The sequence below is a fragment of the Musa acuminata genome, chromosome BXJ3-6 (assembly GCF_036884655.1).
Source record: "Musa acuminata AAA Group cultivar baxijiao chromosome BXJ3-6, Cavendish_Baxijiao_AAA, whole genome shotgun sequence".
NCBI lineage: Eukaryota > Viridiplantae > Streptophyta > Magnoliopsida > Zingiberales > Musaceae > Musa > Musa acuminata.
In genome coordinates, this window is record NC_088354.1 from 14,864,177 (window position 1) to 14,882,500 (window position 18,324).

Below are 18,324 nucleotides of genomic sequence, written 5' to 3' on the forward strand. Positions count from 1 at the left end.
AAATGTGGATACTACAGAAACATTGAAGCTGATTTCGAGTGTAGGTTCTGCTCACTTGTATACATTAAGATAAATAAAGAACCAATAAAATACGATATAACACTTGCCACAACATGCATCTATGGTTTCTTGCTACTAGGCATTCTAATGAAAGAAGAAAACAAAGGGCCTATCTATCAGTTTCACATGTCAACTATATACACCATCTCAACCACGAATATGGAGAAAAATTTGGCGAAGAATAAGGGTAAACATGGGAGTTACGTACCTCTTTAGCCAAGACAGAAAATGATAGAATCCTCATGCTGCATGGCTGGCGTCATCACTCATCATTCCCTTGAAGCTCTTCACTAACCATATTGCAGTTTCTCGTGGGGAAACCTTATCCTTCCCAAAGGGCTTTAGAACTACCGCAAGTTCTTCCAGCCTGTTGTGCTGCAGAAGACCTGCCGAAAGTTCTAACAACCCTTCGAGGGCTTCTGCCCTCTGTCTAAAAGAGTTCACATCCAAAGTTTCTTTAGCTGGAGTTTCCTCTTCCTTCGACACAATGGTTTGTTCTGATGAAGCTGATCTAGTCTCTGTGGAACTTGATCTCACTGTTTCTGAGCTATCTGGCTTATCATTAATGCTGCTTTCTGAGGCATTCGTCTTGAGGGTCACCGTTTCAACAAATCCAGTGGGCTTTAGAACATTTGATATGCCTCTCATTTCAACCTCATCTTGCACCACGTTCAATAACTTCCCCAAATCAATGTTTTGAACGCTTTCCTCCTTGTTATCTGAGATAGGCTGGTCAACACCAACCCGAAAGCTGCTGTGCCTTATGACATGTATGACATCATCAAAAACAGGGTTTAAATGTGATGCTGCTGGCTTTTCCAGGGTCTGATTCGTAGCTGGTAGACTTCCCAGGGAAGCGTTCTTAGGAGCTGATGAAACAAAACTCCCAATATCTGTCATGGAAGAGAGGAGCTCTCTGACAGTGAACTTGTCAACTCCAGTCCGCATGACAATTGGATTATGTTCGAGCTTGTTCAAAGAAACATCATCTTTGTAAACAACATCTTTTTCAGAGATAGAAAAGTTTCGCTCTAGAAGTGAACTCGAACTCATATCGTTACTTGAGGTACTATTCTGCAAGTCCACTGTGCTGATCTCCAAATTCAGAGTAGGTCTGCCTCCATTCTCATAACTCTCTGCTGATGAATAATCAAGTCGTGGATATGTACATGATGATAATGAAGACATTGGCAGATTTGATTCAGAAATTTCAGGGAGCAAACCCTCCTCAGCAGAATTAGCTGCAGTGTTTGAGGAAAACTGTTTTTGCATCTTGACAACTATTTTTGGAGATTCTTGAGTTGAAACAGATGGAACATTTTGATTACCTGCATCAGTCTTCATTCCTCTTGAAGGATCTAGAGGAACCTCCTCTGGCAGGCCATTGACTTCCAATGGGTGACAACAATCTTTGCTTAGACCAATATCAGGCTCCTGAGTTAATTTGGCTGGAACACAATTGATCCCATTTTCAACTGGAGAATGATCAACTCCAGAAAGTTTCTTGGAAGGTACAGTCTGCTTCCTAGACATACTGGATGGTGGAGTCCTTTGCCTTGTCTTTGGAGGCATATAGTCTTCTGTGATTTGTTTGACAGGAGCTGGTGGTGAAACACCATCGTATCTGGCTTTAGTTTTTGGAGAAGTCTCAGATACTGGTAACTGCAACATATATCAATGAGACGTAGATTGGAAGTATAAAAAAATGCATAAATGATTTTGGTGAGCTCATCTTACCAGTTGCTTATTTCTCTGTGATGCCCGTACTTGTTTTTCAGAATCGCTATTAGTCTTGGCAGGTTCATCATGTTGCCCTTCTGCATTAGACTTTGAAATTAAAATGGCACTAATAGGCTCGGACGCCCTATGTGATGCATGTGTGCCAGATTTATGGCTGGAAGCACCTTTTGCAGGATCATTATTTGTCTTGGCAGGTTCATCAGCCTGGCCTTCTGAATTAGACTTCAAAGTTGAACTGGTGCCAATAGGCTTGGACAACTTAGGTATTGGTTCCGGGCTAGTCTTGTGGTTGGAGCCAGTGACAACTTTTACACGGGTTGCTCTCACCAGAGAACTGCTTCCTCTGATTATTCCTTCCTCTTTTATGGCCACCGTCATGTTATTTATAGCTTTTGACTGATTAGATTCAACTTTTGTCTGCTGATCAATGTGTATGAACTTTGTTGAACCTGTTGTCTCCATAGCAGCTTTGGAGATGCCAGTACCATGTGTGCCATCTTCTGTAGGAGTATACTTGTTAGAAGACACTCCATCATCAGTTAAAGGACCATCTCTTCCAAGTGCCTTTTGATGGCAGTCGACCACTGAACCAGAAGTGTTACAGTCACCTGACTGTAAACTATCCTTATCACTGCTGGAAATGCTGTCATTTTGACTTTCAGACATGTTATTTTGATTGCTTTGTGAGGTGGAGATGGGCTTCTCTGGTGGCTGGTTTATAATTCGATCAGGGCATGAGCGGTGTTCATTGACAAACGGTTGCAAATAAGGGTGTTGTAGGATTTCAGATGCCTGTTTGGGTTTAATCATAGAACTTTTAGATGAGGTCATGGAGCAAAAAAGGTGCAAGTAATCAGGTGCACGTGCACATAAATGGAGAAGATAAATTAAAGGGCTTACACTCGGCCGATTTTCTGGATTCTTCCTTAACATGCTTTTGGTGATTGCTTTCCTGCATGAAAAATGTGTATTAGCTCATCAAATTAGCAAACTGAAAGCAAATATTTAGTAAAGAATACAATTCCTGGTCTGTCCAAGTAAAACTTGTCAGCAACAATGAGTCATTTATGGTAGAAAATATTCAGGAGAAACATATTGAGGAATGAGTGTCATTAGAAATAAGATTGTTCAATGGTCTGAAAAACTGTTCTCTGTTATTGCATAAAAAAGTATCCAAGATCTGGGCTTAAAATGATCCACGTTTATGATATTGCCACCTTACAAAATCTGACCAAAAAAGACACCTAGAAATCTACAATTACAGTTTCTAATTAGTAACAATTTTCAAACTTTCAGACACAAACAGACTTAAAACACTCTAAGAACTCCTTAAAATAACTTTTAGAATTAATTGTGAAAATCATTCCAAAAAATAACAAAAAATAAAAGAAATATTATTCCAATCCCTAGGAGTCCTCATTGAATTTGAAAATAATTTCCAAAGCTTTCCAAAATATTCCAGCTGCAGTCCTTGACAATATGGGACCCTGAATGCATATCTCAAGTTCAAAAGTACACACTGGGTTCCATGTTTTTAAGTTGGCTAGACAATGACTCAGTTGACCCTACCAGAGTTCATTCCAGATCCAAACTGCTCAACACTTCTTAAAGTTGCATTGATATTGCTGAACATAGGAGTGGGATGAACTTAAGAGATGGCCATCAACATCATTATTTCAATAGTCGGTATTTGCCACTAAGTCCAAGCAACAACAAAGACTGTTACATTGCCAAAAGACAAGGATAAAATAAAACACCTCTAGAACAAAACAAAATGCCAAGCTTTGAATATACAAGGACATCTCTGAACTAAATTATATGTTTCAGCTACAATATCATGGTGAACGACAAATAAAACAATGGCCAATGACATAAAATGAGATCATTCTGCCATAATCCAGCATTAAGAACTAGAAATACAAATAATGCAGGCCCTGCTGGAATTAATTGTAACTTTCTCGACTGGATGCACATGGTGATGAATCACAACTTCAGCAAAAGAAATTTGAAAAAAATTAAAGGCTCATCAAATACTCACAGGGAAGAAGAATAACAAGCCGGCAGCGGACCCATAGAGGACTTGTTAATTTTGCTTATTAAACCACCCATATCCTGAAATTAGTTTCTGACGCATCAACTAATTGCAACCCATGCTACAATAATTAAGTGACCATAAACAGCAACAAGAAAACTTGTAAAACTTGAACAATACCAGTATGCCAAAACAAATATTGCTTTATTCCTGTTCTTAAACTGATTTGTTACTTAAAACTGATGGACACTGTACACTGATAAATGGACAAAGAAAATATCAATATTTTTGGTTGGAAAAGATCCCTGTAGATGACCCCAAATAGTTGGCCCATTATGGTTTCTTATTGTTGTTGTTTAACAATTAGAGAAAATGGAGCACCTAAAGAAACATAGATGGAAGTGGACAAGGCCCAGCAGCTCAATTTTAGGTCTATGTTTCTAACCTTGGGTTTAGTGTAAAAATACCAATGTTGAAAACTTGTGATTGAAGGAGGAAAAGGCAAATGCTATACTGAATTTCCACAAGGTGTGACATGGTCATATATGTTGTAGTGGCCACCAAAACCTATATTTGTGCCCCATTTACATGACTCTTGGCAAACCCCAAACCACACTTTTTAAGTTCCAAAACATAAGTTTACAGATCAGTTTAGTTGTCTGTTTCACTGGTTTTAAAGAGACAATGCAGATAGCCAAGCTTCTGACATTAAATTGGAGATGCAATTATCACATTAAAAAACACACAAATATTACTTGTTTGCAACAAATTTTACCAGAAATTTGCCAAAATGCACTTGTCGTTAATTTTTTAAAATCCTTCAATTGAAGTACGAACTAGCACAGAGATTGAATAATATTGATGAGCATTCTCAAATTCAGACTGATGGGAAATGGAGACTATTACTATATTTGTTACCAGGTTTTTACAAATTTACAAATGCATTATAGGAAAGGGATGGCTTAGATTTAAGGAAGCACATATATATGAATATAATCAAATTTTAATAGCTCAAGCCATTGACTACAATTTCCAATAACAGATTGCAGCAGGAACAATGTCACAGAGAAAGAGGTTAGTTTGAACAGTGATCAACCAATAGTACAAACAGTGTTATTCTAGGCTTTCTAGCCCATTGATTGAAAATTGTGAAGAAAAGCAAGAAATATAATGATCTCCTTTTTCCAGCTCTAAATCTTAAGAATAAGAGTCCAGTTCTGTGATGGATAGGTAGATTTAGAGACATGCCAGCACATGGTTTCAAAATACCATGCTTTAGATATAAGCTTTCTTCCCTATCCAGTTTTAGATACATTTAGCTTGGGTAAGACTACTTGTCAACAACAAGTAGTTGTGACTTCAAAAACATTGCACATAGATTAGACGACAGTATCTGTAACACCATGATAAGTTTACATAGCACAAGAAGAGTAAATCATAGCAAAATAAAAAGGGGAGAAAAATGTGAATGAAATGAAATGAAATGAGTACAAAGAAGTTGGTTGAGAAGACAATCCCCACCCCTGCATCATCCTCTGCTATCACTTTGGATTTTTCTTCTTTCATAGGGAAACATTTTGATCCTCAAGTTGCTTTCTCAACATGACAAACTATAGGGCTTTCTATGTCTTCACTTTTGGAAAAACTATCTTAAGTTTTTAACAGCCTATGTGAGTGATGAAATATGCTAGTCTAATTAAACCTCAATCACTTCAGGACTTGAGAATGAATCTAATTGAAGGATCAGGACTTAAGGAAAATAGTTTATAACTAACAAAGATGATTAAAATAGTTTTGATAATTGATAAATAACCACAGGATTCATTACACTGCTACAAAAAGGGAAGCCTGCCCTAAGGTATTTATTTCTTTGCTTTTGCATCAATATTCAAATGATGTAATTAACTGAATATGCAAGAAACTTACAAAAGCTTTAAAGGCAGGTCGATGCGCAGCCATTTCATACACACAGCAACCTGATCAACCAATTCAACATTAGTCATGATCTAGACTACTCACAGCAAAGGCACCTTACCTAGCACATTCAATTTGCAACCATACCTAAAGACCAGATATCTGACTTGAATCCATAAGGAATGTCAGCAAGGAGCTCTGGACACATATAATTGGGAGTTCCAACAACCTATACAAGGAGGTTATACTCATCAAAATTCCAGACACATTGGGCAGCACTAAACTGCCCAAACTGCTGCAAAATTATTGGAATTATGGTACATCTGATTTAACTCAGAATTAGCAGACTATTGGAACAGGTGTTAATTTTAATGTACTTCAAATTTTACTATTTGACTTTTACAAGTCAGTAATAAAAACATGCATATAAAATTCAAATATCTAAAGAGCTACTTGAAAGGCCATAATTTTCTCCTTGTTCAGTTCTACGGAGCTGTGAATCCAATCAGATACCAAGACATAAGATATTGAAGACCTAACAGAAATAACTAAAGATTTACTTGATACAATTGCCCTGATTATAAATGATCTTTCTTACAGCAAAATTTGCCTGACAAACCATAGGACAATATTATATAGAATGGTAAGGACTGACACTTGATTAGCAATTCCACATGTTTTGTGATGTTATCAACTGTTGTAAGTTTCAGTTGTACATGAAACAAACATCTCTGCAATCATGAAGATGTTGCTCAACAGTGAAATATTTGGGAGACACTCTTGTCTGTTTGTGTTGTAATATAAATTTCCAAAAGTTGTCAACTAGTGACAATATAATTTACAGTGCAAAGACCAACTCAAATGACAACAAAAAGCTGACACAAAAACTCTGGTCAGGATGACACTACCAGTATTAATCCTGATACAGAAACATAAGAAGTCAAGGACCAAAGAAAACACAGCAATACAGTTACCCATCATAAAGAAGCTACTATTGATGATAAATATGAGCTATGAAAGCAAATTTACTAGCCCATTTTAAGAAAAAAATTGAAATACTGAATACAAACTCTGGAAAAGTGAATATATCAAATACAAAATTGTGTTGGGAGCCATGTACATCAAGGTTCGTGGTCCTTTGGATCAGTGAAATGGCAACTCAAACTTTTCCTTGATATTAAGTATATCATTCTGGTAATATTGATGTACTCACACCAAATGGCATTACCTATATCATCACATACTGTATTCATAGAATAAAAATAACTAAATTAATCATGCACAACCAATATATCATTAGATTAAATGCATTGTTTCCAAACAAATCCAGAAAAAAAATCAGAGGGTGATGTACTCCAGAAGAATTTATCATAAGGATCTCTATCACATATCACATACAGAAGAAGCCAGATCATCTGCTTTTAAGGTTTTAGCAAGCCCAAAATCCCCTGTGAAACAAAACAAAAGAGAAGTTAAAGTTATGCAACAAATGAACAAGTATTCAACTTTTTGGTTAGACATCACATGTCACTAACCAAGGCGAACTTCATGATCCTTGGTAAGAAATATATTTGAGCACTGCCACAAAGGTGAAAAAACACAATGGAAGAGATCAGACAACAGCATAAGCTGCAGATATAAGCAGCTGTTGCCAAACTTGTCACCAACCTTGAGGTCTCGATGCAAAACAAAGTTGGAATGCAAGTACTCAACAGCTAATAACAGTTGGACAAACCATTTCAGCAATTTCTGGCAGGAAGAAACACATCAGAATGCCAACATTATATAATCCTCAAGCACGTAAACAAACAATCAGAAAAATCAATTTTACCTCCTCTGGAAAATATGTTCCATTTGACCTCTTCATCAACTCACCCCTTTCAGGTGAAATAGATTTAAATTTAAGCAATCCAGAATCTTGACACTGAAGAAAAACTATGAAAGAAATAGCACTGAAACACTTACATGTCTCCTCCCTCACAGTATCCAGTGACAATACAAACATAGCAGCCCTGCATTCAGAAGCACTGATTAGACATTGGCTCAACGGATAATTTATACACATCTATGCATGATTTACTATTCCTAGACCTTCTCCACCCAGGCTTCCTTGAACTCCACAATATAAGGGTGCTGAAGCCGTGCAATAAGAGCCATCTACGCATACCATAGTTTAGAATACTTAGAAAATTTGACACGTATAAAATTAAAAAAAAAACAGTATCCATCTATATGACAGACCTCTTGATGAGCAGATCGCCGGCACCGCTCAGTCTGCCTCGCAAGCCGGATTTTCTTCAGAACATACCTGAAATCCAAAAGATAGCAAGCAACGGACCAACGAAACTCCAAAAGGGGCAAAATACTACCAAGAGAATTTATTGAACTTACTTCTTCTTTTCTTGCTTATGATTCACGAGAATCGCAGCACCGAAGGCTCCACGGCCAATTTGCTCCATTATCTCATACCTGTCCATTCTCGATTCCATAGATCCAATCCAACGAAATTATTAAGAAATCCTTCTGGAGATTCAATAAGAAGATTCAAGAAGAAATGCTCGAGCGAGACGAATCTTTGTATCCTTCAAAACAAATCCACGCCACTTCTCTCAATGCCAGCTCGAGATGCCTTGCTCCATGGATCAGCTAATAAGATCTCCTCTACCTCTTCAAGTCACATCGAGTCAGAGAAGTATAATTTCCATTTCAGCGCACTGAAATCCAGCACTGATACTGAAAGGGGAGAAATAACAAAGAAATCGATCCAAACTTCAAATCGAGTGCGATTCGAAATCACCAGACGAAATTGATCTCAATCATCATCTTCTAACACGCGATGCTACTCCTCGCCATCGACAATCCGATCTCCCGCTCCTCTGTCTCAATCTACTCCGCGTCCGCTGGCCGTCCAGGGGCGGCGCTCTCCAACAAGCTCACCGGAGCGGGAACCTGACGACGGCGAAGGATTCAATCGCCTATATCCCGAAGCCCTCTCAATCTTGAGACGAAAAGAGATCGAGCACACCAATGAAGCTGGGATTACGCCTCCTCTCTGCTTCTTGCGCGCGTCGGAATGCGGTGGTAGGTTGCTTTGGGTTATTATCCCCCTTTTTATTTTACTCTCTCACTCTCAACTCTCAGTCTCGCCGTGGCACGGCTTTTAAAGTGGAGGGAGGGATAATTTATAGGTGGACGAGTGACCTGAGGAGGAGGGAAGGAGGGCAGTTCGCTAACCATGGGTTGGGTTAGTCGAGTCACGATGAAGGGAGCCACGTAACGCCGTGATGCACGGAGATGTCTGCGGTGGCCACAAATGGTGATAAATGTGAAGCCCAGCTCTAAATGACACAGGTGCGAATCATAAAGCTGCCAATCAGATGTTTCGTGCCTCTTAAAGCCTGGGTGTTGTGGGTCCCGGATCAAGTGGCATGCGTATTTGGATTTTGTTGGAATTTGATGAGCCTATTTGGGAACGGAACGCAACCCCGCTGGAAGTATTGTTGGAACGGCTGATCCGTCCCGAACATTTATCTCGGTTCGTCCATGCACGAATTCTGAAGCATGAGCTGATGTCTTTATGCACGACAGAAACCGTCATCATGTCGTCACATGATCAAGTTTGCTTCACATGCACGTAGCTCGGTCGGTGGCAAAGGAAACACCAGAATGGGTAGGGATGATGGTCGGTCCCTGACTCAGACAGGGTTCAGGATTTTCCACTCCAGATAAGTCGTGGGACCCACCCTCCAGGTTATGAACCATACACGGAGAAAACCCTGAACCCTTGCTGGCCGTGAGGACGAGAGGTGGCAAGAGCCAAGGGGCGTTTAGCTGTCAGTGAGGTCAAACGTCAGGCGGGTCAACGCCGCTGATCGCACGGCTTAACTACCGGACACCATACTCTGATGCGACGGCAGACCTTGTCACCTTTTTTGCTCGCTGCTCTTTATATGGCTAATTCATGCAATAAATACTGGAATGAGTCAAATTAGAGAAGGGTCCACATGAGGGCCCCATCTCCAACTGGGTTCCAACCTTTGATCACACGCAGCGATCTTGACCTTTACATATGTAGATATAAACGGCTACAGTAAATCCACATCGCTTTGAGCTACTGAAGGAAGGAATGGCTTCGAGGCCGTGATTAGTGCATAGCGATGCAGTTGTTGTCGCTGGTCCAAAAAGGTGCAGGTACATCGGAATGAAGTTAATATTAGCAATAGCAAAGCAACTTAATTATCTGAAAACCCGAACTTATCTGATATCAGAGTATAAGATACACCACCACCACAACAACAATAATACTATCAGATCACTGCCATTAATATCGATATCAGAAATGACAATGGAGTCATCCCAACCCGTGGAGAGATACATGTCACAAGGAGTGAGGAACTCATCCACCAAGGAAGAAAAGCTTTTACATGGTACCAGTGTCTTCTTCAAGTGAAATTTCATCTAAATCCCTTTCACACAATTGACAGCAGCTATCTTCATCCTACTAATCTTCTGACTTTGTCTACCACAAATATGGATCCTGACACAAAGAAGAGAAAATTTAAGTAAGATGATTCAGTTTCCTTGTTTGGAAAGTAAAGAAACTACATTTTCTGAGTCTTATCAACATCAAAAATTGTCTTACTAACTCAAATGGTAATGAACTTGCAATCTATGCTAAGAAAGTTGAACATAGCCTGTGCCATGTCCTAAGTTCCCTTAACCTGAGTTTTGAAGTTCTCAACAGTATAGAATTAGACTAATTTGATGCCTATGTAATAGAATAATAAGACAAAAAATTAGGACTATCTGCTGCGGTCGTTCGATCCTGTTGATTGGGCCGTATGAAGGTCGGTGTTCTTAATGTTATAACCAGTTAAACTACTTCGCCTTAGTTCCACCAAGTTCCATGGGTCACAACCAATTTTTCCCTTCTTTCAAATAAGTGCCCATTACCACATGTTATAATTTTAGGATTGACCATATTAAATCAGATAAACGATTTGGGCCATGTTTGATAACTTCAACAGACTTGTAACGACACTAAGCTAAAATTCTCAGATCATTTTACTTTGCTACAATCTCAGCAAAATAAACTTCTGTTGCCAGCATTTCTACTTAGATGAGGACATGAAAATAATTACCTCCATAATATTAACCCAAAAAGGGTATACATTCTTTCCAGTACTGCTTGATAGAATCTACAACTTTGACAGTGAAGGCCTTGTCCTCAGGGTAATAAGCAATGGGGTCTGAAAGCAGGGGGGCTGGAAGATTGAGTACTCCTTCAAGAGTTGCATGGAGACAGTAAGCTGAGTATGTCACATGGTAACCTCCTTCCTGAACAACTAATATGCGTCCCTCAGAGTGCATGTCGGCCAGCTTGCGCACTACTTCGCCAATCTTCTTATAACCTGCCATTGTGAGGCATTGCCTTCCATTTGGATCAAACTGAAGCACGACAGGAGTCATTAGTAAGATAAAGAAGAATACAGATCAATCAAGAAGAAGCTACATGATTCGATATGGATTCTTCCCTGAAAAGCATCTTAATCTTCTCTCTAGCTGATTATACAATATATGATCTATTTTCACCTTATATAATCTATCTTGCCTGATAGCACTTCACTACTTTTGAGATATCACTTGGTAAGCAAGCAGAACCCACACACACATTAAAAGTCAAATTGACAAGATCAGAACAGGAAAATCAGCAGACCAGGATAGCCGAATAGAGGAACAAAAAAGCAATTCAATATCAATATCAACTCACCGCACTAGAGTCTTGCCCAACAACCAGAACAATAAGGCCTGGTTCAAACTTCTGAATTGCTGGAACAACCAGTTGATTCATAGCATAAGCATACCCCTCGTCCCCTGTCCCATTGGGTAAGGGTATATTAAGATTGTAGCCAAACCCACTGCCCTCGCCTACTTCGTCAATGGAACCATTCTGCGGATGTGATGGTCCCCAAGAGCCATGATTCATGTGAAGAGAGATTGTCAGAACATTGTCCGAGCAATAAAACCCTTCAGCTGTACCATTTCCATGATGCACATCAATATCAATTACTGCTGCCTTTCTGCAGCCAGAATCTAGAGCAAGTTGTACTGCAAGTCCAGCATTGTTTAAGAAGCAATAACCATCAGCTCTACAAGGCTGTGCATGATGACCTGGTGGCCGCACTAGAGCATAAGCAAGCTTCCCATTTCCATCTAATATATATTTCATTGCTGATAGTGTGGTTCCCGTGGCTAAAAGGGCAGCACCCCAAGATCCAGGGTTCATAAAAGTGCCAGGACAGAGCTCTTTATGCCCAGCTACATTAGCTTGTACTAGTTCCTCCACATACTCTGAAGTATGAAAAGGAGAAATATAAAAGCTGATTCAACGGAGCAGATGGTAGATTTATGAAAATTACTTTGCTAGCATATAAAATAACCTCAACATGTCTATATCAGATAACCTTCTAATTAAGCAAAATTGCGGCCAACATAGAGTATTACATCTATCTGATAAATAAATTGTTTGCATCTTTAATTTTTCATCAAAATCATATGGGATGGCAGAACCTGATACTGATCTTCTTAATACCTCTCTTCTTATGTTCATGTACATCTAGCATCAACTTTCTCTTATAAAAACTTATTAATATTCTTGATCTCTACGCATGATGTGCACATGATGCTTTCTAGGTATCACAGACTCCATCCCCATGTAGAGCATGCATTGATTAGTGTCAAAAATCCATCTCCTTACAGGTAGGACCCAAGTAATTATAAGAACAAAAAACTTGTTTCATGAACCAAATTGTTTCAATGCTCTATGTCAAAAATTCTACTTCTTTTATTTAAAAGGATTCTGAACTTGTAATTTCTAATGGTTTCAATGCTCTATGTCAGTAACTGCGAATTTGACATATGGCCTTACCAGGGAAGAGAAGCTTATCCACTTGAACCATTAGAAATTACACGTTCAGAATCCTTTTAAATAAAAGAAGTAGAATTATCATTTAAACAACCTGCTTCTTTCATCACTAAAATAAGCTCCACATACTTTTCATTGTCAATTCAACATGAGGCAAAGCAAGAACTTCCATACTTATAGGAAGGAATCTTGATCTGATACTTTAGTCATTTGGCTAGATACGGAAGGAAAAATATTGCATCTAGTCTGCCTAAACTATAACTAATCCGGTCTCTCTTCAAATCTGACATGGTAGGATGACAGAGAGAAAAGAAAACAATTAGTAACCATTAAGGTTTAGTTTGATTTAATGACAAGATCGATACAGGAACATACAGCTTGAAGACATCAAACAAAATTTGCTAATGCTCAGAGTTGTGTTCTTTATCTAATTCATCATAAATGTACCTCCAAGAGAATCTGACAAACACCCAACAGACTATCTCAATCTATTACAGAAATTCAGTAGACATTTGAATATGTAGAGAAAGAGATTGTGTTAGTTGAATTCATTGTAGCAGATACGATGTCTAAAGACTTGGACAGAACTCATTGTCTGTAGCACAAAAGAAAGCAAGCATGAAAAATCCAGCAACCTATGCAGATGTCTGTCATTTATGATAAAAAAAAAAAGCAGCACTTAAAGGCACTAAAGAAGATATGATATTAACACTCTGTGACTGGATGAACAGGCACTAAAGAAGACATGATATTAACACTGTGATTGGGTGAACAACATGGCTCTACAGATTTGGATACCCAACAAGCCTACATGCGTATAATTGAGCTTGTTCTTACACGAACAAAAATAAGTTTCTTATATTATTATCTCAGAGATCAGAATTAAACCGAAATATTCCTAACAGATGATATTCTTAACCCATAAATTGGCTGCAACTGATTCACAATTTTTCACCATAAATCCTCATCTGGATCCCATAAAAGTTTCTTAATATCTGGTTCCCATTGAAGGTTCTCAATACTCCGCAACTGGATCCCATCAAAGTTTACTAGTAACACTTCTTGCTCCATCCAAAGACCATTTGTCACTACACGACTCCACATATACCGCACAAGAAGGTCCAAAACATTATCTTTTTGCACACAGGGGATAAATCCTCCAAGAGCAACTCAAAAAATAGAATCAATTAACCTCATTAATACTCAAAAGTATAACATATCAATTAAGCTCATTAAGCAGCAGTAGCAGCGGAAGACGAGGCAGTACCGGCAGTGTGGAAAGAAAAGAGCTCGGAAAGGTGGGCAGGGCGGCCAGGGTGCCACGAGACGAAGGGGGCAATGGGCCCCTTGCGGAGTATGGAGACCATGTTCCGCACCCGGTCCGCGTTCTCCGGGTGCTTATCGAGGACCTCGAGGAACCCTGGATCGAAGCCGGTGTCGAAGACTCCGGCGCCGGCGTCGTGGTCGAGCATACCCTCGTGCCAGAACACGTGGATCACATCGCGGGGGAGCGCCGCGGTGAGTGGCGGGGACGGCGGCTGCGGATCCATGCCGCAGATTCGTGCAGAGGACCGGAATCTGTGGTTTGCCGACTCGACCCGGTTCGCTCTCCTCCGTAACTAACCGGACACACACACACACACACACACACACACACACATATATATATATATAAGAGAAAATATGGACATTTTCATCAAAAATTGTAAAATATATACTTCTTCCGAGCAAATATATTAATATATAACTAGATACTATTTTTTTTGGTATAATGGACAAAAAATATATTTTTTTATCTCAATATTTTATTATCAAAATATAATCAAGACCTTATTACATAATATTATTGCTGTAAGATGACATCATTTCAAGTTAATAAATTAGGATTTATTATTGCTTATGTAGTCATGTTTAGGTGGGAAAATAAGATATGAGGATCTACTTCTAGTTTCTCTCAAGTTTTAAGAGTAGGAGAAAAAGTATACATTTTTTTCAGAATTTAAATGAGAAGATATATAAAAAAAATTTATGCTTAAGTTTGATTAACTCAATGATGTTGGTAATTGATATCATATGATGAATAATTTAATTTTTTATATAAAAAATTACATTAAACTAAATTAGTGTTTAATCATGATAATATAGTTTCGATTTTTTGATATATTATTATTATTATTATTATTTATATTTTGATTTTAAGTAAATATATATGTAAATGAGAGGAGTTCATTAAAATTAATGGTATGAGACGGGATAGAAAGAAGATATTAAAAAAATTAAAATGTTCATATAATCTTATATATAGTTCAAAAATGAAAAAAAATACATAATTCTGAATAATTGAGACTAAGTTACTCTTGTTGGAAGATAACTGTCTTTTATGTGAATCACATAGATTATTGATGCCCTCTAGAGATCACAAATTACCCAAATCAAGAAATAAAGACATTACAATAAGGCAAGCCGGGCATCAATTCCTCCTCATATCAGTTCCCCATTTCAAGGAGTCAGGGATGGCTTAACTTAATGGTCTCATGGTGTGGTTCTCAAGGGATTTGCTTCGGATCATGTGCTATCCTCTCTTGGATCACATCCATAATCTTCTAGTTTTTTTGTATAAATTATGATCTCAATTTCTTGATCTAATGGAAGAGGACAACTTTGATTTGTCTATCCAGTTTTACGTTCATCAACCCAATAATTATTAACCAGATTTCTAACATAATAAATTAGAAGATACTCAGATCAATGCTTGATGGTTTGGTCTAAGCAAGAAGCTTCAGTTGACTTTTGACATCTAGATTTTAGAGCTATTTGTTTGACTTAAATGATCTTGATCCTTGATCTTAGTTATACTTGAAAGGAGCAGATCACAAGGTGGTTGGTGTGTCCATGAAACAATCTTGAACTATGAAGGGTGTTTGATGCTGTTGATGTTACAATCTGTAAAGGAGAGTCATGAATGATGTCATCGTCGATGTCTCTAAAATATTTATGCCATTTCACGTGATGGAGTTTACATGGAGAAAGGATTATTGACCATTGAGAGGAATCGAAGATGAAGAACAGGAGAAAGACAATGAAATGTGGTGGGCATTAGCACTAGTAGAAAGCCTCCAAGCTTGAGTAATCCAACAAGCTCCAATCATCAATGTTCGCACGATCTTGCTGATGATCCATGCTGCATGCCGTGGTCGACTCAAACTCTTCTTGGCAATCCAAGGATATGTAGCTCTGAACAGGTTCCACTGGCAGTGTTATGGAGCTGCTCAACTCTCTATATAGATTGTAGTCTCCATTACCGAATGGCCGATCGTTGACCTGATTCAGTGGTGTAGTATCACCAACTGGCGAAAACATCTGACAGTGGCGTGAACTCGATCGGCTTGTCGTTTCAGTATCGAATGCTGCAATGGCGACGCCTGACTCCATCTCCGGAGATCGGTTCATGTACTTGGCATACAACGCCTCGAGATTGATGGCAATAGGAGCGGCTACCTCGTTCGTGAGGAGGTCCGGGCGGATAGGACTCTGCGGAGCACGGCGATTGGAGTTGGCATCTGGACCACCGGCGGCGACGGAGACGGCACTGGAGAGCCTCGCTGACGACCTCCCCCTGCGGCTCTTGCGGTAGCCACTGCCGATGGGCACGTTGCGGAGCGACCCGCCCTTGGTCCAGTACCGCCGGCAGGCCTTGCAGAAGTACCGCGGCTGGCTCAGGCTGTAGTTGTTATAGTAACAGAACTTGGTGTCGGAGGAGCCGCAGCGGGGGCAACTGTTCGCCAGCTCGACGTCGACGGGCTGCGGAGGAGTGCAAGGGAGCATGCCATGGTGGGACGAAAGCATGGGAAGGGAAGAAGGCAAGAAGAGCTGCGTATATGTCATGGAGAGGACAGAAGAGGGGGAAGAAGGGGTTATTTGTAGGCAAATGAAGGTCATCATGTCTCAGCCGCTGCATGTGCACGATGGTGTAAATTAATGGGGAGTGGTGGGAGGAAGGAGGGGCGGCGCGGCAGTTGAAGCTGCTCCGTACGGGGCTGATGGAGGCCGTCGGCGTTGGCTTGCTTCATCGGGTTCTCCTCGGCATGGGCGAGGCAGGGTCTACAACGACGCCGGAATCACCGTCCACGCCGCTTGTTCTCCTCCTCACTGACCGACCACCGGAATTAGGAAGAACCGATTGAGTTAAATAGCATTAAGATACCCAATTATAATTTGTTAGTGTCAAATTTGGTTGCTAACCCAAATTAAAATCTCAACTATCTTAAGTGGATTGAGGTTCATCAAATCTTATATCTAAGTAGTATGATAAAGTCTCTGTCAAAATACTATGTGAAAATAAGGTACTAAATTTAACATCCGAATTTAGTTTCAGTAGTTCAAACTTTTAATAGACTAATTATTTTGTTAGATCGAGACTAAGACTCATATGTATTTTGTTAGATTGTCTCTTTGCCATGAGATAATTCCTTTTGCCATGATTGGGTTGGATTCTGGTTGTCTCTAAGTCAAGGGCAGATGAGAGGGACTTCCTTCATCTTCCTACTTTCCAGGGAGACTTGTCTCTTAAGATAACTTATTACTCATACCTTCCTCGGATTCGCATGCAACGAGGAACCAAAGACTCGTTCATACCTCTGCAACGAAACTTGTCTCCATAGCGTTCTTAGAATGTGTCTCCTCACTCATTTGTTTGGTAAGAAAAGATATCTAAATAGCATTAATGGGAAAAAGGCAAAAAGGTGGACCCCTTCCACGGCCTGACCACGTCTTGCCTAATGTTGACCATCCAATTGACCACATCCGCCTCCGAGAAGCTGTCCAATGAACCCTAATCTCATCACTATTCTCTTTTATCTTAACATCAACCATTGTTTTTGCTCTCGTGTCAATTTGCTATTGGCAGTCGACGTGGGACGTGACACCTGATGCGTGCAATTCCGTGGCTTTTACCCGATCCAACTCCGCCTCCTCCGGACGCAGCTTCCTCGTGAGCCCGTAATGGCGGCAGCTGCATGGTTTCTCTTTCTTCTCTCCTTCGTCCTTCTTTATCTGCTCTCAATTACTTCTGCTATTATATTTCGATTCGCTCCTTTACTTCATTGACTTGTTGTGCCTCTACCTTGCCTCGATTAAGCTCTCAAACACATCCAGTTCTGCTCCCAACATGGATTCATCTGATCTCCCCATGGACGGGAAGTCGTCGAGGCCGCGGCTGGCTCCTCTCAAAGTTCGAAGGGACTCCTACGCGATAAAGAAACGTCCGGTTGTGCCGCCTGCGCCACCCCAGTACCGGCGGCCCATCATAATTTACGCCGTCTCGCCGAAGGTCGTCCACGCCACTCCTAGCGACTTCATGTCGGTGGTGCAACGCCTCACCGGTGCCGCCGCCGCCTCCTCTTCGTCTTCTTCTGATGCTTCAGTTTTGTCTGCATCTGCTCGTTTAGCCACACACGCATCGAGCAGTGAAATGTTGATGAAGGGCGAGCAAGATCTATCGGATGATCTACTGGGAGTCGATGGTGGCATGGTGTTTTCCCGATCATCCTTCGATGGACTCAGCGAAGATATTTCCGGCAACAAGGGCGTCATGGGGATCAGCAGCTTCTCGCCAAGTCCTAATCATTCTGCTGCTGCTGCTGCTTACTGGGAG

The 18,324-nt window shown here is 40.1% G+C and overlaps 4 protein-coding genes across 6 annotated transcripts in view; 1 reads left to right on the forward strand and 3 right to left on the reverse strand.

The window, feature by feature from the left end:
* Positions 1 to 70: 70 nt before the first annotated feature.
* Positions 71 to 8,958, reverse strand: LOC135641149 (serine/threonine-protein kinase Nek5-like). 3 transcript variants are annotated; one of them, XM_065156247.1, is made up of 15 exons: positions 8,138 to 8,958; positions 7,988 to 8,054; positions 7,838 to 7,903; positions 7,712 to 7,758; positions 7,578 to 7,623; positions 7,415 to 7,495; positions 7,282 to 7,324; positions 7,145 to 7,194; positions 5,894 to 5,975; positions 5,759 to 5,808; positions 3,839 to 3,912; positions 2,701 to 2,752; positions 1,798 to 2,592; positions 1,389 to 1,722; positions 71 to 1,301 (listed from the first exon to the last, which is right to left on the reverse strand). In XM_065156247.1, exons 1-15 carry the CDS (start codon positions 8,233 to 8,235, stop codon positions 301 to 303), a joined length of 2,886 nt encoding a protein of 961 aa, XP_065012319.1. In that variant the 5' UTR covers positions 8,236 to 8,958; the 3' UTR covers positions 71 to 300. The 3 variants fall into 3 exon arrangements, with proteins under 3 accessions (XP_065012319.1, XP_065012317.1, XP_065012318.1); XM_065156245.1 differs by having other exon boundaries at positions 71 to 1,722; positions 8,138 to 8,957; XM_065156246.1 differs by lacking the exon at positions 7,838 to 7,903 and having other exon boundaries at positions 71 to 1,722.
* Positions 8,959 to 10,048: 1,090 nt separating this feature from the next.
* Positions 10,049 to 14,300, reverse strand: LOC135640215 (histone deacetylase 8-like). The gene is made up of 4 exons (XM_065154452.1): positions 13,939 to 14,300; positions 11,517 to 12,097; positions 10,888 to 11,194; positions 10,049 to 10,283 (listed from the first exon to the last, which is right to left on the reverse strand). The coding sequence occupies exons 1-3, from the start codon at positions 14,219 to 14,221 to the stop codon at positions 10,898 to 10,900; spliced, it is 1,161 nt and encodes a 386-aa protein (XP_065010524.1). The 5' UTR covers positions 14,222 to 14,300; the 3' UTR covers positions 10,049 to 10,283; positions 10,888 to 10,897.
* A 1,354-nt stretch (positions 14,301 to 15,654) lies between these two features.
* Positions 15,655 to 16,745, reverse strand: LOC135640378 (dof zinc finger protein DOF1.4-like). The gene has a single exon (XM_065154740.1). The coding sequence runs from the start codon at positions 16,611 to 16,613 to the stop codon at positions 15,774 to 15,776; it is 840 nt and encodes a 279-aa protein (XP_065010812.1). The 5' UTR covers positions 16,614 to 16,745; the 3' UTR covers positions 15,655 to 15,773.
* Positions 16,746 to 17,838: 1,093 nt separating this feature from the next.
* Positions 17,839 to 18,324, forward strand: part of LOC135641367 (uncharacterized) — a 525-nt gene continuing 39 nt past the window's right edge. The window contains exon 1 of the mRNA XM_065156726.1: positions 17,839 to 18,324. This exon is cut by the window's right edge and continues 39 nt beyond it. Within this exon, the coding sequence (XP_065012798.1) occupies positions 17,839 to 18,324 (486 nt within the window).

Bases quoted from the DNA above. Each gene is read 5' to 3' on its own strand.
- LOC135641149 (XM_065156245.1), bottom strand. From the start codon at position 8,235: ATGGAATCGAGAATGGACAGGTATGAGATAATGGAGCAAATTGGCCGT. The intron at 5,809-5,893 runs GTATGGTTGCAA...TTGGTTGATCAG, and splicing joins GTCAGATATCTGGTCTTTAG to GTTGCTGTGTGTATGAAATG. The intron at 3,913-5,758 runs GTAAGTTTCTTG...AACTAATTTCAG, and splicing joins GACCTGCCTTTAAAGCTTTT to GATATGGGTGGTTTAATAAG.
- LOC135640215 (XM_065154452.1), bottom strand. From the start codon at position 14,221: ATGGATCCGCAGCCGCCGTCCCCGCCACTCACCGCGGCGCTCCCCCGC. The intron at 12,098-13,938 runs GTACTGCCTCGT...TTCATACTTCAG, and splicing joins CTTTTCTTTCCACACTGCCG to AGTATGTGGAGGAACTAGTA. The intron at 11,195-11,516 runs GTGAGTTGATAT...GTCGTGCTTCAG, and splicing joins TTGGGCAAGACTCTAGTGCG to TTTGATCCAAATGGAAGGCA.
- LOC135640378 (XM_065154740.1), bottom strand. From the start codon at position 16,613: ATGATGACCTTCATTTGCCTACAAATAACCCCTTCTTCCCCCTCTTCT.